Genomic DNA, 26671 nt, shown 5'->3' on the forward strand with positions numbered 1-26671 from the left:
ACAAAGGACTGGGCATGAATACTTGAAAAGCATTCAAGTATTCATCCAAGTGAAAGCAGTATTCCTGGAATAGAGAAGCACACTCCCTGTGAGACCATGTGGACAAGACGACACACTACTTCAGTGGAACTTTTCGTTTTAAGAGCCACTTCACGAGAAACTTGACTGGATTTTTGTAATCACACCCAATCCACACACACACACACACACACACACACACACACACACACACACACACACACACACACACACACACACACACACAGTCATGTCTCCATGACTTCAGAGGACACATTGACCCACAGACTCACATTGATTTCCTGGAGACTCACTCTAACCTTAGCTTGCCTAATCCTAACCTTTACCTAACCTTAACCTAATCTTAACCTTAACCTAAATGTAACCTTTACCTAATCTTAATCTGAACCTAAACCTAACCTTAAAACATGTCTTTAATGGTTTGTGTCATGGGGACCTGCTTCTTGTCACCATAAGGAAGATAATTTGCCATAATGTGACTGTATGAATAGATATTGGTCCCCACAACATGAGTAATACCTGTAACAAAATATAGTCTCAAGTGCATGCCAGAGAACACACAACCCTGCAACCCTTAAATGCAGTATTTTTTGGACATGGTGCAGTTTTTTGGCATGATTACGTCTTCATACCTTCATACAAACACACACAGACACACACACACACATCCTTGTACTTAGTGAGAACACTCATTGGCATAACGCATACCCTGGCCCCTTACTCCAACCTTAAGTACCACATCTAAATGCCTCACCCAAACCTAAAGCTAATTCTAACCCGAACCCAAGTCTTAACCCTCAAACAGCCCATTAAAAGTGGGTTAGAAAGTGAGGACCGGCCAAAATGTCCTCACTTTCTCAAAATGTCCTCACTCCGCAAGGTCCAGGCCCAAAGTTATTCTCACAAAGAACAAGTACACACTCTCAAATACATGTAACCCTAACAAAATATGATCTCCATTACACACACAAGCCAGGTGCATGGAGGCACACACACATCTCTGCAACCCTGACATACAGTATTTTTTGGACACAGTAATTTTGGCATGGCTGCTTGTGCACACCTTCACACACACACACACACACTCACACGCTCACAGACTCGGCCTTTGTCATTGCCGGAGCCCGGCTCGTTACATCATCCTGAGGGGAGTTTATCAGCGACTGATCAGCAGCAGCCTGAAGACTCTCAAAGACTGTTTTGTCTTCCTTTTACCTGAAACTCCCTCAACCCACAGATTACCTTGCAGCCGTGGGTATTTGTTTACCGCGGCCTGAATTTTATCATGGATGCCTGCCATCGCTGAGGGGAAGTGCTTCACACGCAGTTTATCGGTGCCAGGTGAGTCACAGAGTTCACAGGTAATCCAGGTCTTTACTTGACCAGCATTTAAGGTTGTTTATTCAGTCAGGACGTCGATGCATTATATGATACAGGTTATGATTTAATAATTTAATATAAATGACAAATGGGAGCCCAGGTCTTGTGATTTAGTGCAGTCGTCATTCATCCTCTTGCCAAATATACAGAGGGAATAAATCTGACTCATAGTTTCCTCGCAGCAATATTATATAGACGTGTTTCATTTTTCTGGTGCAGCTGAATGATGGAATCTGCCAAAGCTTTTTCTATAAATAATAACAACTAACATGTGTTCTCCATGAAAACCAGGACACAACTAAGGGAGAAAGTGAACATGCCTTGTGACCTTCTCGAGTTCATATGAGACTGAAACAAGATTTTCTGCTTCAAACAACAAAGCCAACAAAAACAAGTGACACATGAAAAGAATTAAGAGCCTTGTACGATTCTGTATTTGACAAGCAGCTACGGTTGGGTTGTCTCTCACATGTGTTAACACTGTTCAATTCAGTGCTGAGCAGATTTGACAAAAAAGTGAATACGTGGGACCTGCGGTGAGAAAACCAAGAACTTATCGCTGTTCAGGAGTTTATTTCCAGAATCATCGAAGACTCGTTCAACCATTTGGATGAAGAAAGGTTTTATAAGTTTAAATATGTGTAAAACAAGCTAAATATTAGTGCATTATTTAGTTTGAAGACATATGATATTGGAGCCAATCCCAGCGGACATTAGGCGAGAGGTGTCCTGTTCATCCTGGGCAGGTCGCCAGCGTATCTAATGGCCGACATACGAAGTGAAATAACCATTCACACTCACATTTGAATCTCTACGTCTTTTGACCCAGAGACACAGACACACCTGTGAGAACCGGCGTTTGAACCCTTGAGGCAACAGTGCTAACCGCTTTACCACTGTACAGCCAAGCATTTGGATTTACAGTGTGTGTAACTTGAGCAACTAATGAGTCGTGTCCAGTCATCATCTCTGTTTGGATTTGGGCAATTTAGGAAACTTTTGGCTTTGTGACTCTTGATGTGATGGTCGTACATGAGAGCCACAAACTGAGGCTACTAATATCTTGAAGGTTAGTTTTTCATTTTAACTTAAGTATCACTCATGGTCACTGAGAGTAGAACTTCAATTTTCATGACATCAGCAGGTTGACATTTTGATCTAAAACTCGCTGTTTTTTCGATGAATATTACATGTGTCACTTCCTGTATTTTTATTCCACTGCCAGTGAAGCAATTTCCTGCTTCTACATGCTGACAGCATTATTTCATGTGAGGATGTTCTTCTCTAATTCAAACCCCCAGTTTGTTTTTGGCAGATTACAAGGGGGTGTTTCACTTTCACAATCTTGCTTCGTCCAGCTTTTAAGGTTTCACAGCTGGCCAGGTTGCCTCGTCCTCTCATATCTCCGACCTGCTGCAGCCCCGTGAAGGAGATCGACCGCAGTATGATTGAAGAGGGGAATTTTTTCCAGGGGTGGAAATATTAGAAGCGTACACAAGGAGGGATGAAGGAGTTGGAGTGAGGCAGAGCTCACTGGACTGACTCCCAGTCCTCACCACTGTCATGCAGAGACCACACAGCTGCAAAATGTTCCAAAACAGTTGGGATATAGGGGATAAACTCAGGGTATATGGTGCTTTTAATGGTGCGGCAGTAAATTCTACAGTCGGTGCTCAAGCTACCTTCAATTAAGAGAAATGTTTAATGATGTGGACAACCTGCAATACATTAGAAAAAGACACAAGCATTTTTCAAGTGAAACAAGTCCATTCAGATTGTACACCGTCTCCCCCGGTTAACACAAACTTTGTTTCAAGTGTCATTTAGCAAGCAGACAGAGCAATTAAGAGAAAAGCCCCCGAGGCATCAACAAAAGCAAGGTTCTCAAAAGAGACGCAGCAGTGAGGAAACTCGAGACGAGGCGACCATGGCAGCACAACACGCATAATTCGTCTCAGACAGAAAATTCAGGATTCATGTTTTCTTTTCCCAGTCTGCAAAATTTCCTGCTTCACGCTGGATCACGCAGGACGACCACGGAGACGGGAGCAGCCCTCTGGAACTGCACCCCGGCCTCCTCCTCACCAGCACATTCAGACGATGAGCGCTGGCCAACCGCAGGATCCTGGCCGGTCTCCCAGCCAGCCCCGCTAATTAGTCCCCCTCTTCTGAGCTAATTGGCCGATAAAAAATGAGGATGGCCTCTTCACCCAGCCCGAGTGTTGTGCCACCAAACGGCAGCGGGGAGGATTATGCAGGCTTATGAGGCATGGTGACATTCAGCGACAACCACTCCTCCGCTATTAATTTCCCTGTCAAGAGGGTGTCCTCTGCTGTGTCACTTTGGTTTGTTAGTGGATACAAGAAAACTTCAGGCCGGGGTTGACTGTCAGCAACCTATTCTCATTACGAGCCTTTCACCTCCTCACTGTTTTTACTGTGTTGGTTTATTCATTTGAACAGATGCTGGGTCCTGTAGGCCATGAAAGCGTTTCAACATGTTACAGGGAAATTGCACAGGGCTTATCTTTCTTTAAGTGGTGTTTGGTTTTCTTTGCTCTGACAGGACCATGGGTTAGTGAATGTGGATTTCCACGAGAACCCGTTTGACAACAGGCCGTGGACCAGATGAAGTAAAGCCAATGTTTTAAAAGAGAGATAGATGGGTGTCCTGGTGGTCTGGGTTATGAGACACAACACGGTGAGACGGCAACATCCTCGGTTTGATTTTTAAGACCAGCCGTCGACCTTTGTAGGACGTAATACCCTTCCTCTCTTTTTCTTTATCTCTACTCATTTCCTGTTTGCCTCCACAGGTTTTCAATAAAAGGCAAGAAATACAAAAAATATGATGGAAGAAAATAAAGATCTAGAGCTTTTGCAAACTGTCAAAGAGAGAGAGAGAGAGAGAGAGAGAGAAGGAAATAAAGAGTTTGAGTAGCACATATTTAGGTTAAATGAGAAAAACTCAAGTCAATACATAGAGCTGCTCTAAAAACAAATAGGGTTTAACCATCAAAATTTAAATAAACTCATGTAAAATACATAATTTACTCAAGTACTGACGTTTTATACAATTTTTAGATACGTATTTGTCATCATTAACTATTGTTAAAGAAGTATGATGATACGTTTTGGGTTATTTAACACTCAGTAGCATATCAGGTTTTAGTCTTGGCAACATTTAAATTCTACTTTCACGTTGATAAATCTACACATTCCAATAATAACAACTTTTGTAAAGAGTATTTTAATATTTGATATTGTAAGACAATTGTATTGCTAATAGAGACTGGGTGATTAACACAATATTTAATTATAAGTGACAATAAAAATACATATCAACATATTCTTCACAGTGAGGAGGTGTAACACACAACTGATCTGTCTCAGATTGGTCAAATGTTTTAAAGTTCTAGTCATTCTCTGCTCATGAAGACAAATTTAAAACCACAACCTTTCACTCAGAAGCAAATGTCTTAGTCACACATACACGAATGCCAAGTGAACACTGTGGGTCAAAGTTCACCAAAGTTGAACTTCACACGAAGCCATGCTGTGATTTGTGCGGAGGAAGTGAATGTTTTATTCACTTCCTCGCTCTCACAGATGAGGAAGTGAACGGAATGCGACAATTCGCGACTGAAATATTCGCACCTGTACGATCGGGCCCTGAAACAGTAGAGAAATAACAATCTGATATTTTGTCATTCTTTTCATTTCAATCAACTTTTAATTTACCTCGAGAACATATGGGGGTAGGGAACTCTTTTACTATATAACCGAGTATTGGAAATAAACAATGCATTCAAAGACACCAAGAAAACACAGATAAACAGCAAAATCAAGAGCAAAAGTAAAAGCATTAGGAAATAAACACAGCTCATAAAAGCCAATGAATCACTGAAAACAAATGAAAGAACTGCTAAGAACAACTGGAGGTAAAATAAGGTGAGATATAAAAAAAAAAAAATTCAATAACCCTGGAGGGATAAATAGGAGTTGATCTTCTGGTTGTTCTGGATGTTGCACAATGAGGAAAAATGGATTTGCCGAGCTCAGGAAAAACAGCTGGCACCAGATTTTTAAGGTCTTGACCTTATTATGTTATGATTAAATGCTCAAAATTGAACTGAATTGAAAACCTTGTATTTAAGTTCATTGCCATGGATTTGTGTGAAGCAATTGCAACTTTTTTTGATTGGTTCTGTACAAATAAAGTTATTATTATTATTATTATTATTATAAACCAGTCTATTGAGCCCATTTATCGTGATAATTATCATGATTTGCCATAACACCCAGCCCTATATGAGACTTTTAATTAGCCTGATCATAAAGAAGGAACTTTAAATACCTCTTCTACCATTTAAAATCATATAAGATAAGATAAGATCAAACTGTATTGATCCACAGCAGCAGGCAGGTCAGAATGAGGTAGACAAGAGAATACAAAATATAAAGGAGATAGTGTGCAGATGACACTAAAGTGCAAAAGTATATTTCTCTGTAAGAATAAAAGTGTAGAGTGACATGAGAAAACACCAGTGCAGTATTTTGTTTTCTATCCCTGGTGGTGTCAGTGGGAATGAAGGATCTTGAACTGGGAAACTGGGAGTAAACTTCAGCTTCTTCTCCTTCTTCTTCTTCTTTCCCTTCTCCAAACACCGTCTATAGGCTCTTTGACAATTAGCCGGGGATCATTTGCACATGTATGCGGGGTGTGTGGGGTGTGGGGGACTCCGGTTATGAATGGGTGCATCTCCCCGCAGGTCCCGCCTCTTCCGCCCGGGTCTGCGGAGCCAATCGGCGGCGGCGGTGCGCATGGATGGGACGTCGCGTCAGCTGCCGTCGTGTCGGGATTGGAATGCGAGCGACTAACAATCGGAACAACCGAGCGCTCAGTGATCGGACGCCAGGATCCAGGAATCCCGTCGTTTTTTTTTTCCCGAGCGGGTTTTTCCTCACGTATTCCTCCGAGCGCGACCTCCGCGCCCGCGTCCCCCCCCCCCCACCGGGCAACTCGGCGCGGCTGCGTGGCTCACACCGGCCGCGGAGGCTTTTTCCCTTCAACGTGCGCGGAGGTTGTGAGGAAATAAGGAGCAGGAGGAATATGCAGGGATTCGTCCGGTTGCACTTGCGCCGCTGAGCTGCTCCTTGCTTTTCGCCGCCTCCTCTCCGCACGGGACCATGGAGCGATAGAAGAGCGGGGGAACCGGACGAATTCACCCCGAGGATCCGAGCCCGGCAGCGGCGGCGGCCACAGCCACACACCGACGGGGGCTTCTTGAGTTCCCCACACACCGGGGTTATCGTACCTTTCCGTCTGGGAGAGCCTCGGGGACCCCTGCCGCTGTTCATCTCCGAGGAGGAGTTCCCCGGACAGTTTCCCATGTGAACACCCGCTCTCCCCTCGCACGCAGGCGGGCTGAATGAGGCTGAGGGACGGTGCCGCTGCTTATGATTTTGATCCGCGAGGGTCCGGGCACCGCCGAGCCGTTTAGGTGCACCCCAGCCCCGCCGCAGGCTCCCAGCGACATGGTGAAACTCCACCGAAGAGGGAGGAAGGGGCAACACTTTTAAAATCGCCCACATGCACTGGATCACTTGCTGGATTTGGGAACCGAATACGCAGAAGGGGGGTTGGGGATCCGTGGAGGCTGCCGGAGGATGGAGCGGTGCAGCCGGGGTTGGTGAGCGCCTGACTTCGGGCCACTTTACATTTCTTCTTCCTAAACAACTCGCTCCCAGGACACATGCAGGCCAAAAAACGCTACCTGATCCTGCTCTCCGCCGGTGCGTGTCTGGTGCTTCTCTTCTACCTCGGAGGGATTCAACTTCCAGCGGCGAGCAGGAGCCGGCATGACCGCAGCCGGAATGGATACCGGCCCGACCAGCCCTGGCCCCACTTCTCCGACCCTTTACACCCGTTCCTGCACTGGGATCAGACGGACACCGAGGAGTACAACGTGCACATATCTCCCAACCAGAAGAGGGACGTCAACACCAGTGTTTACAAGGGCAAGCGGTGCCGCATGGACTCCTGCTTCGACTTCTCTCAGTGCCAGAAGAAGGGATTCAAAGTTTATGTTTACCCGCAGCAGAAGGGCGAGAAGATCTCCGAGAGTTATCAGAATATTTTATCCGCTATCGAGGGCTCGAGGTTTTACACGTCGGACCCCGGACAGGCGTGTCTGTTCGTCCTGAGCCTGGACACCCTGGACCGGGACCAGCTGTCCCCGCAATACGTCCACAACCTGAAGACCAAGGTGCAGAACCTGCCCCTGTGGAACGACGGCAGGAACCACCTCATATTTAACTTGTACTCGGGGACGTGGCCGGACTACACGGAAGACCTGGGCTTTGACATCGGCCAGGCCATGTTGGCCAAAGCCAGCATCAGCACCGAGAACTTCAGGCCCAACTTCGACGTGTCCATCCCCCTCTTCTCCAAGGAGCACCCGCGCACCGGCGGGGAGAGGGGCTTCCTCAAGTACAACTCCATCCCGCCTTTCAGAAAGTACATGCTGGTGTTCAAGGGGAAGCGCTACCTGACGGGTATCGGCTCGGACACCAGGAATGCCTTATATCACGTCCACAACGCGGAGGACGTGGTGCTGCTCACCACCTGCAAGCACGGCAAGGACTGGCAGAAGCACAAGGACGCGCGCTGCGACAGGGACAACGCGGAGTATGACAAGTAAGTTCAGTCGCTCAGGTCGTGCAAATGGGATTAAAGTGACTTTTACATGTTGCTCTTTGGCTTTTTACGCACGAAGCCGGTGCGTAAAGAGGTGTCAGACGCGGTGTGTGTGTGTGTGTGTGTGTGTGTGTGTGTGTGTGTGTGTGTGTGTGTGTGTGTGTGTGTGTGTGTGTGTGTGTGTGTGTGTGTGTGTGTGTGTGTGTGTGTGTGTGTGTGTGTGTGTGTGTGTGTGTGTTACCTCTATAGGACTTTTATCCAGTTTAAACACTGACCAGTGGACCTCATGGGACCACGGACTGGTTCTAATGAGAAAACTCAATTGCTGAGGTCCTGGTGAAGGTTAGTAGTATGTGAATCGTGGTTAGGTTCTGGTTTGGCATGAGTTGTTGGTCATGGTTAAGCTTATGGGTAAGGTTTTGTTTCGGCTGCTGATAAAGGACCAATTCAAATTCTCCTTCACTGTCTCCTTTCCAACTGGGAATAGGTTTTAACTCCTAAAAGTTGGAACATAAAGAATCACTTGTTTACATTTGAAATCAAAATCTAGATTTAAAAAATCACAGTCTCACACATTAGCGTAGAAATTTGGATCTATAGCAGATGAATATTGAATGACTGTGGGTTTTCTATAATGATCCCTGACTGCAGGTCATAGTTAACCAGCCCTTTTATGTGCCACTACATGACTGGTTTCTACCCTCCACTCCACCTCCTCACTCCCTCTCCAGCATGACATAAAAGATGTCCAGCCAGTCTATTAGCTCCCTGGACACCCCCATCCCCTCCCCCACACACACACACACACACACACACCTTCCAGCTCCCCTCCATGGGAGCGCTGCAGCCTTTCTCCAGGATATGCATGGACATGTTTGATTTTGCACCCTGTGATTAGTGCAAATTAAGTGAAAGTCGACGATGGGAGTTTTTTTTTCTTTCTTCTTCCATGACATTAGTATCAGTGTTGCTGTGACCTTGCCGTGATGTCACGCTGCTTCCCACGCTTTCAGGAAGTTTACGCAGGCTTGTGGTGCGTCGCAAGTTTGTCTGAATTATGAGTCGATTTAGTGCAAATAAACCAGACGTAATGGGTTGATTATCGCTTTCTTTTTCCAAGCGAGAGTGCCAGCGCCTCCACTCGGCTCCGAGGAGCAGCTGATAACCTGTAGCTTCGGAGGTATCCGTTTTGTCAAGGTGGTAATTAATGAGCCCCCTTCGGATCCACCGCCGCACCTGAATGTTTGGTATGTCTTAATATGGGGGGCGGCTTCGTCTGATGTTTACATAGCTGGATTACGCAGTGAACTGTGCTGTCAGGTTCACTGGTCTGTGAGTGACACGGGTTTGATCTGCGTTTATCAACCTGTGGATCCTCTGCCGCTGTAAAGCCTGGATAAACCCAGGCATGTGTTAACAGCACTTCTTGCATACATTGTTCCTAGAGGGTGTGTGTACCTGTCTATACACACAGCACGTCAAGGTTAAGTGAAAGGACGGGCGAGGAGCATGTGGAAAGTGAACCTGCACATCTTTCCATTCTGTCAGGTGGGAAGACAGAGAGAAGAAGTAGTGTGGGGAAGATAAAAAAAAAATGTGTCGGGTTTTTAACCCGACACATTTTGAGTAGAGAGAGCGAGCGACTCTCCTTGAACTTGAAATGAACCCAGAGACCTCCAGCTCCTCACAGTTGAACTGTAATCCCCAAAAAAAGGGAGCTCTAAGAAAACCTCACAAGCACGCACTTGTCCGTCCATTCGTCATCCCTTTTTCCCCTCTCACTCTAACACGCACACTCGTTCTCTCCCTCTGTCTCACTGGATGCCTTGGGCTCGGTGTCACCTGGAGAAGTATGTCATCCATTATCTGACATTCCAGTCATCTCTGGACGGCCCGCCTCCCGCTCACGGTTCTGTTTCTCCAGCCGCCCTGGCCCTTGTTTTCCCAGAAGTGGCCTCTTGTCTCTGGAACATCTCGATGCCACAATCAGCTGATTGACACAGCTGATCACGGCGGGTTCGTGGAAACCAGAGCTTTCACTTCCCACTCTTTCCACTGTGGTGTGTGTGTCACGGTTGATTTATTTTTGATCAATACCGCCGCCCTGTTAGTCATTTCATTTCCAACATCGATAATGCATTTGAGTTCAGTCCCCGCTAAAAGTCAATAAATCCAATTTTTTATTTTTACACAAGACTTTTACAGTGTTTAGCACAGGGTTCCCTTTTGGTTGTTGTTCTAAAACGTCTCATCTGACGTTTTCTTAGAATATGTTTGGTTGAGCTAAGTTACTTTTAGCATGAATCAACACAGTGGAACCATGACGTTTAAAGCATTTTCCCTTCAGTTATGATTTAGCAACCTGTTTAGATTTAATCAAGCTGATGGCTTTCATTTTAATCTAATTCAAACCCCATGTCGGTGCCAGCTCGCGCTTTTCAAAAACCCTGACATAGCTCTCTCTCTCTCTCTCTCTCTCTCTCTCTCTCTCTCTCTCTCTCTCTCTCTCTCTCTCTCGGATAAATGGATCTATGTACGCTGCAGGCCGGTCAGCGCTCCCTTTTCCAGCGGTGGAGGCAGCGCCTTACGGGGACGCTGTGGCGCAGACTCAGGAATGCACACACGTGTCAAAGCAGCTGTTAGCGTTTGGGGAGGGAGCGCTGCCAAGGCAGTGCTGTCTCGCTGCACAGTAAACGTACCTGGATGCTCCTCAGCTCGATGCATCGCCTGAACGCAGAGAAATGGATGCAGTAAAAACCCAGGCCGCACTTGTTTGCAGTCAATAGTCATCTACTCGCTGACCACCAACACACAACCACGCATACACACAGACACACACACACAATGCCGTGGCCGGTGCTGCGTCCAGGCTCATCTTTGCCTCCTGACCTTTGACCCTGTTAGCTTCCAGAGGAATGCTGCTCTGCAAAGGAATGCAGCAGCAAGAGGTGCAGACTGGAAGCTGGTACATAGGCACCTGAACGCACACGTACACACACACACACACACGCTGCCCACTCTATACACATTTATTCAATTGATTTTCTTAGCTGCAATAGCTTTCAATTGGAGTCACTCTGGTCCACTTCCATGGCCGAGCGCTGATGAAAGGCCCCATTCACTGCTATATTATCCACTCAGTTTTCAGGGCTGCAGACAATGATCCTGGAAGAGGGCAGTGAAAGCCTATTACGGGCTCGCCAACTGAAAATGTTCACATAAGGTGGGATTTTGCTGTAATGCGATGCCCTGTGGTGACCAAACCACCGTCTGTGACATTCCACTAATTTTAAATATATATTTGTTGCACCTCTCAATGCGATATCAGTTATGGGAAATCAAGTTGTCCTTTTTTTTCTTTTTTTAATAGGAAGTCACTTTTGTGGTCTGCTACTTCCTATTTTAGCGCAGTCACACTTGAAGGCATAGGTGGTTTTATTTCCCTATTATGCTGCTTTCAGACATGCACCCAAATCTTGATGTGTTCTGAAGTTGTCTGGAGGGGCTGGGCTGTATCTGAGATTTTCCGAAACTTTTCCTGTAAAACTTGGAAGGGGTTTGTTGATGACGTTTCTAACACGTGACGGACACAAAGCTGAAAAACACAAATTATTCAAATAGCTCCGGATGAAAAAGAGGTGTCCTACACGTAGAAGACGCAGAAGAAGATGGCAACTTTACATTCAAGGAACTTTTTGAACTTTTTTTGCTATAAACAAAAAGATTGAGCTTCCCACAGTGGAATATATGTCATGTTCTGCCTCCTGCAGCATGATCAGACGCAGTCAACCTCCTGCTGCATTCTTCATATGTAAGATGCAAACTCCAGAAAATATCCAGACCCAATTTAATGGACATTTTTCAGAGTTCATGTTTGAATTATGATTTCCTATCGGTGATTCTGACGTTCCCTTTATTCTTTCTCTGCGCAGCACAATGACATGGTGACTTCATATGTGTAACCCCCCACATTAAACCCACTCCGTCAGTGCTCCACATTCCACTTGCATGCAGATTATCCTGCAGATACCAAAAGTGCAGCCTCATCTCCTATCGCAAGTCAACTGCTTAAAGTACATCATTATTACTGTTGAGTGTTCCATTAAAGTCCGATGGCACACATTCCTCCTATTTGCTCTTTGTTAAGTGTTTTCTCGGGCTAACGGCGGCGTCATCATCCCCCCCATTTAATACTTAACCAGCTTTGTTGGCTCGTATTGACTTTGTACTTTAGCTACTTCACTGGCATCTGCCGCTCAAGGTCACCCGGGGGACTTGAAAACTGAAAAGAGACAGAGGGAGGTTCAATGAAGATAAGTAGAGGGGGAGATTTAGAGAATGAGCGAGAGAGTCAAGAGGAGATACGGAAAAGATGTCTGTGTTCGAGCGTGCCTGAAAGTAAGCGTGTGTGGAAGGAGGAGAAGAGCAAGTGGGTGTGAGATTGAGGGATAACGGCGCAGGGCGTACGTTGGAGTGTGCGGCACGAGTTGGGTTGAAAGAAATGGAGAGTCCAGAAAAATAATGTGTGAAGTGGGATTTTTTTTTTTCCATTAGGAGTCAATGATGGCAACACACAGCAGAGAGAGAGAGAGAGAGAGAGAGAGAGAGAGAGAGAGAGAGAGAGAGAGAGAGAGAGAGAGAGAGAGAGAGAGAGAGAGAGAGAGAGAGAGAGAGAGAGAGAGAGAGAGAGAGAGAGAGAGAGAGAGAGAGAGAGAGAGAGATTTCTATCCTCCCCCCTCTTTTTTGCATTTCTCTCTTTCTACTTTTCCTCCCCTTGTTTTCTCTCCTCCCCCTCTCCATATCCAAGCAACATGGAAACACTGATGTGATTTGGCTGGAGATGGCTCCCCGCCACATTTCCATCGCCGTCATTTTCTTCAGTGTTTTTTTTTTTTTTCAAGCCCGAGCTGTAGTCGACATTTTGTTGACACTGTGCCACAGAGCGAGAGCTGGTAAATGATCTTCTGGGCCAAGTGCAGAAAAACCAGCAACACTTCCTCTCCACCTTATCTCAGTAAAACACCATCATGAGAGGGACGAGGAGCAATCCCCCGAATGTCAGCCTGCTAGTGGGCTCCCTGGTGGAGGTCTGGAGCGGTGAACACCATCACGTCGCTGCACCTCCACGTTTGGAAGCACAGGGTGTCACACTCCCCGGGTCGCCATTGTTTGTTTGTTTTTTCTGTAGTCAGATTAATAAATCATGAATATTTCATGATAGCCTGCTCCCTCTTAGATAAAGCACCGCGCTCACGATGGAGAATGTTAATGATGTGGAGGATAATTAGTTTGAATGTGGTGCAGCTTAATTAGGACTCTTTGATATTTTGGTCTGTGTGAGAGAGAGAGAGAGAGAGAGAGAGAGAGAGGATTTAAGCCCATAACTACATAAAACCTCTGTTTGTTATTTTATCTGATCAGATTGTCTTTCCATCTCTCGTCCCCTCTGACTTTCACCGTCTCCTTCTCTTCTTAGTTTAATCGTCACAGTTTGAGTTGCTTCAGCTTCATTGGGTTTTGTCTGCGGTCAGTCAGATGGACAGGGGTCAGTGTGGAGTGTTTCCGACTCCTCCACATCTGGGGTTTTCTCAGGCTCTGGTGACAAACTTTAGGCAACATACAGTTTTGGTTTAAAATGCTTTACCTAAGTTTACGCCTTGGATCCACACTACTCAGTTTCTGAGCTCTTAAAATGGAGAACTTGCTGCTTGTCCAGTTTTAGTTTGAAAACTCGAATTGGCCGAAACAGTCGTTTTTAAAAGATGTTGCAGTCGACCACATTTGCTTTTATAACTTTTATATTTCAGAAGCAGAAACTGGTGATTTTAATTGATAATTGAAAACGTGCAAATGTTTGTCAGTCAATTAATCAGTTATTTCCCAAATAATTTCAGCTCTACTAATCTCAGCTTTCTACTCCCAAGTTTACTTTGCAACTTCTTTTCAGCTGTGGGTCTTTGTCTTCGTAGTACATGGGCGTGTGAATACGAGCGTGTGTGTGTGTGTATGTGTGTGCACACGATGACTCGCGTCCTGACCCCACTGTCTGTCCCCTCACTGAGTGACGAAGGCAAAGCCCTGCTCACTGACCCACATTCATTCAGGGATTACCAGCACAGCCAAGCTGCCCCTGACCTCGGAGGTGGTGGTGGGGAGCAAGAGAGGGACAGAATTGGGTGGGGGTTGGACGTGAGATCGACACACACATTGGGTCAGACGGTGAAGCATCCTGCACCCCCTCCCAGGCCAGCTGCCGGGCGAGTAGATGGAGAGAGGCTGATCAGCTGGGAGGGTTCCCCCAAAATGAAAATCGATGAGAGTATTAAAACAGCGGTGGGCCGGGCCCTGGAATCATTTCCTCTATTAAAAGCTGCTCGCTTCCACTCTGGAGGAAAAACTAAAACGGTCTGAAGGCTTGTTGTGCCGGTGGAAACGGTAATTTAAAGGAACGAGGAATAACAAGGCTTCAAAATGCCTTTTACATTTTCCATGACTGTCAGGAAATGTTTAAGAGGAATGACTTCAGGAGACGCAGGCACTGAAGTAAAAGTTGTACACCCCCCCTCCTCCATTTCTCTCTTTCTCCGCCTGTCACTCCTGAAGCTCTCTCATCCCTCACTAGTGCCGGACAGTGATGTAAAGTTTGTCGGCAGATCGGTGAGTGTGTGCTCAGTGTTTAGAAAGCTCTGACAGTGCAGAACAGACCGGAGCGAGGAAAAGAAGCAGATTGGGTCGTTGTGAGCAGAATTAAACTGGACAGGTATGTGACTGGCTGAGGCAGAAAGCGCTGATCAGGGCCGACACGTGATTGGCTTCTCATTAAATCCTCTGCTGAGGAGGAATAAAACGACGGTATGGCTGCTGTCTGCATGGTGAGCATGTTAAGTTCTGACATATGTGGGGGGGGGGGGGTTTGGAAGCAGAGAGATGAACTATTTAAAAAAAAACAAAAAAAAAAACAGGTCTCATATCTCAGCTTTCTCCGTGGGCATGGAGCATGCTGGGACGGGGCACCGCCGCTCTGAGCGTACATTCCCTTCTCCATCATTCCTGCATTCCCACGTTTAGCGGTGGGCTGCGTGTGTTTTGCCATCGGCCCCTTGGAATTTGTGTATTTACAATCAACAAAACGGTGTTTGCTCTATATCTAATTCAAACTATTCTGATCACGGCTGGTTTCCACTTTCTCTAATTGTGACGAACCCACAGATAATTTATCTGTAACATTAGCTCCATAGATCCTTTAAGCATCTTTTAGTTTAACTTTATTATCCTCAAACATCTTCGCCAGATCTTATCAGAGCCGTTTTTCGTGCCAAAATCACCTATTAGATGTCAGATATTAAGATAAACTCCACCGCCTGTATTCAACATAACATTAAACAAGATTAGTTTGCAGCAGGCACAGATAAAGTTCTAACTAAAAGAGGCAGTTTCTTTTTGTCTTCTTGTTAGTAAAGTCAGTTCTAAGTAAAGCTGTAAATGAATTAAATCACTTAATCAATTCCCTCTATGCACGGCCTGGATTTACCAGTGCAGTCGTCTTCCCTCCACCCGACCCCTCTCTCCTCTTCTTGCTCATGTACGACTGGTGCAGTGGTCGCAGGTTTCGCTTTGAGTGAATGAGGCTGTATTTATATGGCCGTTATCTCTTTACCACTGAACTGTGGAGCGCAGACTGGGTCAGTGCGTGAGGGGTCAGGGTCTGGGTGTGTGTGCGTGGTTGCCGCTGGTTCCAGTGCTCCGGGGGATTTGTCCCTCTTCCTGAATGACTCTGCGGTCCCCAGGCTGTGGAGCACCTGACCACAGTTATCTCATCAATGAGGGGCAGTGGGCAGAAACTCTGGCCTATATCTTTCTGCGGCTGCTGTGGACACAGGCGCACTCACGCAGAAAGCATCGTAAAAACACGGTCGTTTTCCTACAGATAAGAAAACTGTTTAGAACGTAGTCCATCGGCGTTGTCAGCAGCTGTTACAGCGCTTGACTCCAGTGAGCACTGTGACTCCCTCAGGGTGTTGCAGCAGGAAAGAGGGAAGGTGCATGGGGGAGTAGCTCGTTTTATGGCCCCGCAGAATGACAGCTTTTATGGCCCCAGGAGGCCGTTCAGCAAACACCTACCGACGGCACATCAATGGGACGGCAGATCTTTGACGTCAGTTTGCACGCTGACCTCCCTCCTTCACTTCTCACCACCACGAGAGCGAAAACAAACACTTAACCCCTCTGCTGGTATTCATATTCAAATAGTAATTGGCAGAATGGGGGGAAATCTGAGTTAGGGCAAAGAGGAGGAGGTGGTGGTGGAGCTGGTGGTGGAGCTGAAGAGGGCAAAAGCTTAAAAAAGCATTATGTCACTGAAGAATGTGTGCATGGCTGAATGTTTGAGGGGCCACGGCTTCGCGCAGAGAAAGAGGGTTTTGTTGGAGCAGATCTGGCAGCCTGGCAGGCTGATGGAAGGGCTCTTTTCTCCGTCTGGTTCATCATGCTTTATGGCTCGGTTTGACTTCCACTCGTGGGGTGTAAAAGTTGGGGCGGCCCCCGGGCTCTCCAAAGGGGTCCTTTTGTGCCGAAGTTTGCTCTCTTTCCAGAGGGAGTGCTTGTGCCTTGTTGACACCGCAGCCTCCCCATATGGTCCCCTTTTTACTCTCTCATGTTTCACCCCTCTCCATCAACCCAGATTCTCCTGCTGCTGTGGCCTCTCTGCCGCACGCATCTCTTTCCCTTTTGGTTTTGAAGCCTGGGCGACAACTGGCAGCAATGGCTGCTTGCACAAGCTCCAGCCATCGACAACCAGGGCCTGGTTTGGCAGATTCCACAACACTTCACGGATCAGCCACTAAGCCAGAACTAACGAAGGAGGAGGAGGAGGCGGCAGCGGCGGGGGAGATGGTTACAAGGGCAGAAAGCATCTGGTCGCACCAAGGAGAGCCTCAGTATAACCAGAGTGTGGGTGCATGATCGACCAGAGAGAGGAAGGAAGGAATCATTCTGGCTTGTCGTTATTTTTCCAAGCTTTGCTGCCAGCTTGGCGTCGCTGCTGCACGGTGTTTATTCACGAGTTTAACAGGGCCTCCTTTTCAGATAAAGTAGGAGTGCACGCTTGTTTTCAGGAGGCGATGTGGGACAGAGTGCAGCTGCTGGTGGTAATGCTGGATATTTTAAATTAACGCCCACTCTCCAGTCTCTTGAACTTCTTCCTGCCTTCCTCTCCTCCTCGGTTTTTCTTTTTCAAACTCACAATTTCTCTCCTCTCCTCTGCAGTCTCAAAGCCCAAAAACACAACTATTTCCTCATGCATGTGGAAAAAACTTGCCACCATTACTTTACATAACTCGTAACTCTGCTCTATCAAAGAGCATCTGTATGATTTCATTACATCATGGGTGGAAAGATTTTGGGGAAAAAGTACATTTCTATCTGTTTGAGTCATTTCCACAGAAATTCTGTTTAGATTCTAGTGGCACTTTCCAGCAGTTGCTCTAAAGGCAGAATCCATATTCGTGTAAACTGTATTTCATTGCTTTTTCTCCCTCCTTGTTTCTTTCTGTATCTCTGTCTCCGAGCCGTGGGACACTTTCCCCGTTTCAGGGGCCAAATTTTTTACCCGGCTTAAACCCTGACTGACGCTGCATCCCTGCACTCAAAAGTAAAACCAAAAAGAAAGTGCCTGAGTGGGACAAGCCAGCGATCCCGTCGAGAATCTGAAGCCCTGAGGTAAAAGGGAGGAAGTATAAAGACGAGATGGGAGGAAATATAGTGTTGTTGCAGAGGAGCATCCTGCTTTGTGGCGCTGCTCGACTGGGGGTATTGTCTTTTTTTTGGGAGGTGAATTGAAGTGTTTATTTCCCCAGAAAGATGTGACACAACAGCACTTTCTTTTTCAAAGTGTCTGCTAGTTGTTTGCTTCTCGCTTGATAACTTGTCCACCGGCTGTCGGAAGAGAGACGGGTGAAGAGCAAGGAGAAGATGCTGCATATTGTCTGGATGCTGTAGTGAAACCATCAAAAGTCAGATGTCCTGCTGCAGATCACAAGTGGACATGTGTGTGGTCCAGTTTGTATTATATTGGTTCTGAGGACACACTTTGAACATGGGCACACGAGGAACTTTACCTCCCATGGATTTGTGTGGCTCTTCAAAGTATTTTCCATCTTTCCCTGCTTTGGAAAGGTTTATAACGGTAAAAACACCAAGACTCAATCTTTCACTGGCTTCCCACTGATTGTTTGTTGAAGAACTCACTAATTGCGTCTGAACCCAGAAGTCTGCAGACGAGCTGGACGAGAGCTCTGCAGCACCTAGATGCCCAAACAGCCTTTTAAGTGTGTTGTAAAATGTGTGTACATATGGTCCACGAGTTCCTTAAAATGAACTTCATTAAAAGAGTTAGCCGTGTGCTCCAGATAAACCAGGGTTGATGTTGCTTTGGCACGTTCTCACAGTCGAGTGTCTGGCACATTCAAAATGCAAATTTACACCAGACGTGATGGTTCAGTTAATTTGAAATCTACTCGGATTCCAAAAGAGCTGTCTTCCTCATTACGGGTCTGCATGTTTGCACCAGCGAGTGTATTCAAATACTTGATTTTCCCCTCTTACATGTGTGACATCTGTAGTGGGTGTCTATAAAGACTGCGGTGCTCATTTAACCAGTTGCTGTTTGATATGCTTAAAGTGTTTTCACTATCATTGCTTCTACATCTGCTGTCAGACACTGATCATCATGCACAATCCATCAATTATCTAAACAGCTTATCCTTTGAGGGTCACGGGGGGTTGGAGCCAATCCCAGCTGGCATAGGGCGAGAGGCAGGGTGCATCCTGGACCTTGCAGGGCTGGAATATGCTGACATTTGTGAGCCCATGTGAGTTCGCAGCTAACAAGCGGGCGTGTTGACGTTTCTAACGTGCATCCGACAAAAAACTGGACGAATACATATTTCTTAAGATGGAAAAGAGGTGCCTCCAAAACCTTGTGCTTTCCGCAGCTGAATTTATATCATTTTAAGTCGTACCTCCTGCATGTTCTCCTGTTGTAAACATGTCTGACCCAAGACAATCTCCTGCTACGCTCTTCATATGTGAAAGGCAAACTCTGGGAAACCAGAGTTCATGTCTGAAAACGGCATACATACCATTGCTTCTATATTGAGGTGATAGGTCAAATTATCCTACGGTTCCCCAGGCACAGATGTGTGTATGTGTGTGTGTCTGTGGGCGAAAGGAAGCCCTTCTATTTGCTAGTGTGCCCGCTCTGGAGTTCGTGGAGTATCTGGTAACTTGGGAGTATTTGCTCACAGCTACATAACTTACTATCTATAAACACCGACTTATATTCTACAGGGACGCTGACTTTTCAGGAGCTTAAGGAAAGCATGAGTTAATAATGTCTGAATATACCTCGCTACTTAGTGTGTGTGTGTGTGTGTGTGTGTGTGTGTGTGTGTGTGTGTGTGTGTGTGGGGCAATCTTCACCTTTGTGTTTTGGTTTTGTGGATTTTGGCCTGTGGAGGATTGCTCCTCTGTCTGCAAAGTGTTTGCACTGTAGCCGACGAGGGGACAGACACAAATTCCGACAAGTATGTGTTACGTCTACTCTGCAGTCTGAGCAGTGTGTGTGTGCGTGCGTGCGTGTTAAATTGTGCGTCTGCATGTGCATATGTGCCTGGCACATGCTGCAAGGGCTGCATGTTTTCCCTTAAGCAAGGTTGTGCTGATTCAGTAGTGTGTCCATCTATCCCCACTTTTTTTTCCCCTCAGTGAGTGTTCTTCTTTTTGAGCCTTCAGGCAATCTTCCAGCCTCTTCCTCCTCGTCCACGTATGCAAACACACTCACACGTGCACGTTTGTAACCCCCCCCCCTTTCCTTCTCGCATACTCAGCAGCGTCTTCTTTGGCCGAAACCCGGCACTCTCTCTAACTGTGGCCACTCATGTGGAACACCCAGAAGCTACAAAACATGAATAATGCATCAGCAAGAAGAGTTTTTAGTCATGTAGCTTTTTTTCCTCCTCAAATTAAGTAGCATGTACACACACATACCTATGCAGCCGTGCAGTGTAGCGCTGCTGCCTCAACCTCGTCGTAAGGATACAGGCAAAACCTGGATTTCACCAAGATTTTCACTCAGCAGCGCGGAGGCATTGCACTTCCTGTACTCTCTCTTTGACAAGCAGAAAATTTCATTTGAATTTCATCCAGGATCAGAGAGTGACCTTAAAGTCCTGGTTTTTGGGCGAACGCTGAGTAAATTTACAGAGTTCACACGGTCTGAGGAGCAGAAGAGATTCATTATTCAATAAATTGCATTTAATGTGGAGTATGAAGTGCGACCGAATGAGCCTCAAAGCCGGCGGCATCTCTGGATGCTGATAAGCTTTTTAGAGGACGACACAGGGGAGGTTTTTGGGAACAGGAACAGACGGGCTACATCTCTCAAAAAATAGATGTGTTGCATTGGATTTCCCAGCTTCTTTTGGGACGGCTGAGGCAAGTAGATCTGAGAGCTCTGTCATTACTAAGTTTGCTGTAGCTTCATCATCGCCCCGCCTGATCTGCTTTGCATTTTCCATTTTCAACCTCCGTAAATAAATCAGGAAATCTCCATCCTCAGACAAATCTTCAGAATCTCCCTTTCTCCTTATATATGTTGTATGAACTTGATCCGCAGCCAATCTTGGATTTTCCCAGGGTTTGATCAGTCTCTTTTCCCTTTTTGATATTAGTGATGAAGATGTGTCCCTCTGCGTCGGCTCTTCTGTCACAGTGTTTCTGCTGCAGTGCTCAGCCATTTTTAATGTGTTTAAGCTGGGAAACTGTGGAGCAGACACTGTCGGTGTTAAGCAAAATCTTTACTGACGGGAACCGACACCCCATCACATCTGACTTTTATAATTTCATGTATCCCACACAGATCATGGTTGTTGTGTTCAGATACTGTGTTACACAAACATCTCCGAGCAGCTGTGAGTTGTTGCTCTGGGCTTGTTGCCCTCTGAGTGTCAGCTGAACGCTAACCAGAGAGAAAAGGCCGCAATCATCTTTATGACACGTTGGAAGTTTGAGGTTTAAACACACGGTAAAAAGCTCCTGCACCTTCTCATTTAACCAGTGCACCAGTATGTGACTCCTTAGTAGCTCCACCTAGCTCCTTCATGGTGTTTCTTAAAATCTAAATGTTCATCTTGATCTACACATGTGTAATGTCTGTTGTGTGTTTTCCTTTATCCCAGTTGATTTAGAAGTTTTGTTAAATCTTATTTGTTTTCACTTGTTTTACGTGACTTTGTTAGGGTCCATTTCTCTGGTGTGTTTTGCAGAAGTTGCTAACTTTGCCCGCAACTAATTATGCAATTTTATACACAAATGTAGCTGGATAGTTTGTGTGAAAGAAAGTACTGTAGCATAAAATGCTATTTGAAGAGCTGGAGGTGTATTGAGAAAATATTGCCACATCATCTGAGACATACTGATGCCTGTGTGTCCTTTCATCCATCTCTCCCCAAAGCATAAGCAGAGCCGCGTTAGCATTAGCTTCACTTTCTGAGCTAATCGGTGTGCAAAGGTGGGATTAGCATCCGTTAGCCCTGTTATCTGATAATCACTTCAAAGCTGCCCACATCCTCTCCAGTGCATTAGACTCTTTGTCAGGTCATATGTTGCTACATCATTGTGCACTCAAGAAACTATGCATTGCTTTTAATGTAATGCATATTTTAGATGTTGCTCTTTCACATACATTGACCTCTTTGAGATATAGGCTGGATGCATTTGTGATTTGCTTTTGTAATGCTGCTTGGTTAAAGCACTTTAGTAAAGACTTTTGATAGCTTCCTCTCTGAGAGAAGTTAGACTTTGATTTCTGAAACCTAAATCCGACCTGATCAGAGTGTCCTCCTCTTCAGGTCAGACCTGATCGCTGTCTAGTCATTGATTGTCTCATAACATTACCCAACGTAACCTTATCAGGGCCACATGTGTCAGGTTGTCACTCCTTATCAGCGTGTCACTACGTGGATGGACGCACATGTGCATACAAATCAAATAAACATGGCCAGAGAATAGAAATCTGGGCTGCAAATGAGTAAAGCCGGTGTGTTGTGCCAAGCACAGCTGGACAATGAAATACAGGTGGCCACGCACGACAGTTTGGAGGTGTGTTGTATTAACAGCTCCTGACTGGATTTATCTCTCCTTCTCTTCCCTTCTCTCTATGGTAATTCATGCAGGTATTTACTGCCGTGATGATGTGCAGATCTTTAGTGACAAAATGCAGCGGGGACCTATGAGCCTCTTTGTCAAATCACTTGTCTCCTCAGTGTGTTGTGTGTCTGTTTTCCTGCTGAACCCTGTGAATGATCCTTTTTTAACTCTGCACAACGGCCAGTGAGGTTTCTGTTGCGGACATTGTCCTGTTGTCGTGATCACATCTGACCCTGGACAATCTCGTTCTTCACATGTGAAAATTCAAACTCCACATTTTCTGTAGCTCCTGTCTGAAAACAGCTTATGTGAGAACCTCTGTCTATTTAGAACTGAGCTCAAAGCTCCCCTGTTAATATTAAAGCACTTCCCATGCAATTAGCTCTTCCCCTGTATGCCTGTGTGGTTGTTTTTTTTTATCGAGAAAGTTTCATTGCGCATAAGAAGCTTGTTCCATAGAGGAAATTAATGCATTATGTTAATGGGTCAGTTAATAGCCGATTGAAGGCAGGAGCACGTCAACCATTAATAAATCGATATGGCAATAAATAAGTGTGTTTCAGTGGAGAGCAGCGGCCGTGCTCTTCACCAGTGTGCGCTGTTATGGTGATAATAGAGAGACGTATAAATTCAATGTACAGAATTATGATTTGTTGTTTAGTCAGTGCACAGATAATTGATCTGCAACTGCTTTGACACCAAATGAAAATGTATTTTTCAGCTTTATTTGTTTTTGTGTGATAAACTGAGTCTATGAGACTCAAATATGAGACATTTGATTGACGTTCTTCATTAGTGTCAAACATTTTATCGACAAAATGATTGATTGATCGAGCGGGGGACAAGAAATTGCAAAATCTATCAATAAGGTGAGCCGTTCTTAGCTGCAGCTCTATTTGTCTCGTTTTCTTTCCCCCCATATAGTGATTTTAAAAATAACCACCTGGTATAAACCATCATTTATCAGTCTGTCGCTGTGGCCATCTTTAATACGATGGAACTTCCTCAATCACTTCAGATTCAGGCCTGTGTTAAAGCTAATCATTCTCAAAAATTTAGCAACTGATTGTACAGTCACCATCTTTATTAACTCCATGTTTGAACACTTAACGCGCCCTTCTTCACGAGCAGAGTCAAGGTCTCCAACAGGAAATTGGTAGCAAAGGTTAGAATCGGTTTCTCTTCCTTGTTAAATCTCATTTCCCCGTCGTGCTGTACTGATTAATTGCCATGAAGCCAATGTACATTAGGATCCATCAATCACGTACCTGCTGCGCTGAATCGGACAGATTGTGACGCAGCTAGTTAATCAGTGTATAGGAACCTGATGAGGGTTTAAACCATCACTTCACTCGTTAAATCACAGGAAAAGTGTTTTCCCAAAAGCTTAATAAGCCTAATGTTATATTTTATTGGCTGGGGGACTTTTTTTGTTAAATTCAGGCGAGGCAGGACACGTCCACTATAAAATACTGCAGTAAAACCCTCAGCAGCAGTGGACGATTTAAGTGTCCCGTGATGCTCTAAATACTGTATCAGTGATTTTCTCATCAAAATCTTTGGAGGGACATTGAAACTTTTTTATTTCAGACATAAAATGTGTCCGATTTGCTGCCAGGATGAACCAACAGTGTTTCTTCAGGACTTGACGCCGGTTTTATATCTTTTCGTCCCCTTCCTTCTCTGTGCCACATTGTATTGCATCTTATAACAATAGCCACAAATATCCCAACTATAAATAGCCTCCAGCTTCAGAAACCCATATCACTTGTTTTTTCTGTGTGTGAAGTCCACATAAGATATGTGACACTGGCAGCCGAGTGTATTCTCCAGCTGCTGAGATGCGGGTGCGGTTCGAGTTCCTCCACACGGCTGAACGGATTGGTTTTTCAGAAATGGGAACGGGAGGTGTGAAGTGGCCGGTCCTCGCAAACAATAGGCGTCGTGGCTGCTGGCAGGAAGGTGAACGAGTTTAAATCGCAGGTCCGGGAGGCGAAATGCCAAAGGAAATGGAGCTGATGCTCTTTTCTGCTGGAGAACCGCTCAGTGTTTGTGTTACGTTGTCACGCTAATCCCGTGGCTAAGAGTAGGAAAATAAACTTTACAGATTAAATCCTGCTTTTTGCACGAGACCTATAGGTCTGCAGCTATAGTTCTATATATATATACACACTGAAAATACCAAGATATTAGTATTTTGTATAGATAATGTAAAGATGGTTGTTGTCTTCCAGGCCAAATTACTAAAGACATTGATATACTTTTGGCAACCACCTCTTATAATGGTTTCAAGGAAAATGACCCAGTGACACAATGTTCAAAATAGTATTGGTTTGCAGCTCCATATTCACGAAAGACGTTTTCAGACGAAAACTACGGGAAAATGTCTGGAAACCTTTGTCAGAACATTCTTCAGACTTTGTCTTTCACATATGAAAAATGTCCGGAACATTCAGGTGAGGGGTGGCACCTGGGTAGGCCATATCTTTATGAAGTCCCGTGTTTTTGCTAACGACACAGGCGCTCACTCTGACATTTTGCCCGGGGGCTGGCAGGAAAAATTCTGCAGAACATCAGGAGCAACTGACTTTGACATCTGCGCTCTCACATACAGCCCCTCTGGAAAATTTCAGTAAAAATATTCACAGCCACCGTCTGAAAACACACCAAAGTAGTTTTTCTTTGAGGTTGTAACATCAGCCCGACTCGTCCCCTCACCTATCCAACCAACCCCTGTCACTCTCATCCCACCTTTTAACTGGATCCTGACTCGCACTTGGTCAGGGTGCAATTATGCGACGGAAGGAGGAAAGTGCGTCAGGGATTGAGATAGCTGAATGGCTCTGATGGTCCTGCCGTGGCCTGACGGAAGAACATTTGTGGCAGTAATTTAGCACATGGATGCTTCCGCTCCAGGGGTTATTGTATCCGTCACGCTCCGCTGCGACCACGCCGACTCCCGCTTGTGTTTTCAGGCCGACCGACTCCCCCGTAAACCCGCTGGCCTCCAACAATAGACGGCAAAATGAGACTCGCCAGACAGAGTCGGGAGGCAGGCGGAGAGACAGGGAGAGAGAGCGAAGGAGAAGGGGGGAATTGTAGAAAGGAAAAGATTAACAGGGTGAGAAAGTGAGTGGAGGCAAAAGAAAGGAATAAATTGAGGCAAGAGAGACGGACGGCACTCACACAAAACACATCATGAACCAATGACCTGGACATAACCAAAAACATGATTATCTCTGCATGTGCAGCCCCAATACAAACAGTGTTGGAGCAGAATCAATAACCCGAAGCTTGGAGGGAATGAAGGGGGGTTTAAAAGGGGGAGGAGGGGGGGAAGGTAAGGAAGTGTCATGGAGTGATGTGATGGGAGAAAGAAATGGTTTGCTGGGACGGCAGATTCTGTCCGGACTGAGCGAGGCCGACCACAGGAGGCCTGCGTGCACACCATAAACAGAGAGCATGTGTGTTACTGAGCCCAACCAGACCACAGAGGCTCGGTCTGCTGCCGACCAAAACACAGAAACTCTCTGTGTGTGTGTGTGTGTAAATATGTATGTATATGTACGCGTGTGTGTGACAGTGTTTGTTTAAAACCACAACATAGCACAGGCAAACAGCTGTTTCAGCCAGTGTGGTCAGCGCCGACCGCAGCCATGTCCAGACCTCATTTAACTTCATATTTTCAGTCTCTGGGGTGTTTTGTGACTTGCACCAGACACCTCTGCTCTGCCGTATTAATTAAGGGATTTCTCAGAAGAGTGCTGTTGATGTAAAGGCCGTGATATATGAGCGGCTTCGGGGACGTAATGAAGAACAGTGCCACTGCCTTCAGCTAGGATGGAGGCGAGGGGAGGGGAGGGCCGAGTCTAGGAGGAGGCTATAAAGAACACACGGGCCAAGATCAAGCGCTGTTGGCTGTAATTGTCCGTCTGCATCATCTTAAAATGTCACAGCCGCAAGATGTGATATATCATCTGTGTTTTAGCATTTCCAAGGGACGCTTGAAAAAAGTTAAAGGAGACATATTATATTCGTTCAGTTTTTCTTCCCCCTAGTGTGTTTTATATACGTTTTTTGCGGATGTAAAAGTTCCGCACAGCTAAAAAGCCCCCAAGTCCACAGTGAAGCTAGCTCCTCTCCCCCACAGAAAACTATTTATTTTATACGTATTTACATATTTTTCTCTTTCTTTCTTTGCACCCTTGGTACTTAGGCTAGGACCAAGAGTTGGTGGAGTGAAGTTTTCTTTCTCTTTCTTCCCTTGTTCCCCGATTGACCAGAGATGGGCGGGGGTGGGATTGTGTCCTGGCGTGGGACTTTCTAAATTTTTATGTTTTGAGCCCC

At 45.7% G+C, this 26671-nt stretch overlaps 1 protein-coding gene across 1 annotated transcript in view; it reads left to right on the top strand.

The window, feature by feature from the left end:
• The first annotated feature begins 7033 nt into the window (after positions 1–7033).
• ext1b (exostosin glycosyltransferase 1b) overlaps positions 7034–26671 on the top strand; it is a 106586-nt gene continuing 86948 nt past the window's right edge. Inside the window, exon 1 of the mRNA XM_035182760.2 lies at positions 7034–8119. Coding sequence (XP_035038651.1) covers positions 7176–8119 — 944 coding nt within the window. The 5' untranslated portion in view covers positions 7034–7175. The remainder of the gene's footprint in view (positions 8120–26671) is intronic.

This window comes from Hippoglossus stenolepis, chromosome 17, assembly GCF_022539355.2.
Source record: "Hippoglossus stenolepis isolate QCI-W04-F060 chromosome 17, HSTE1.2, whole genome shotgun sequence".
Lineage (NCBI taxonomy): Eukaryota > Metazoa > Chordata > Actinopteri > Pleuronectiformes > Pleuronectidae > Hippoglossus > Hippoglossus stenolepis.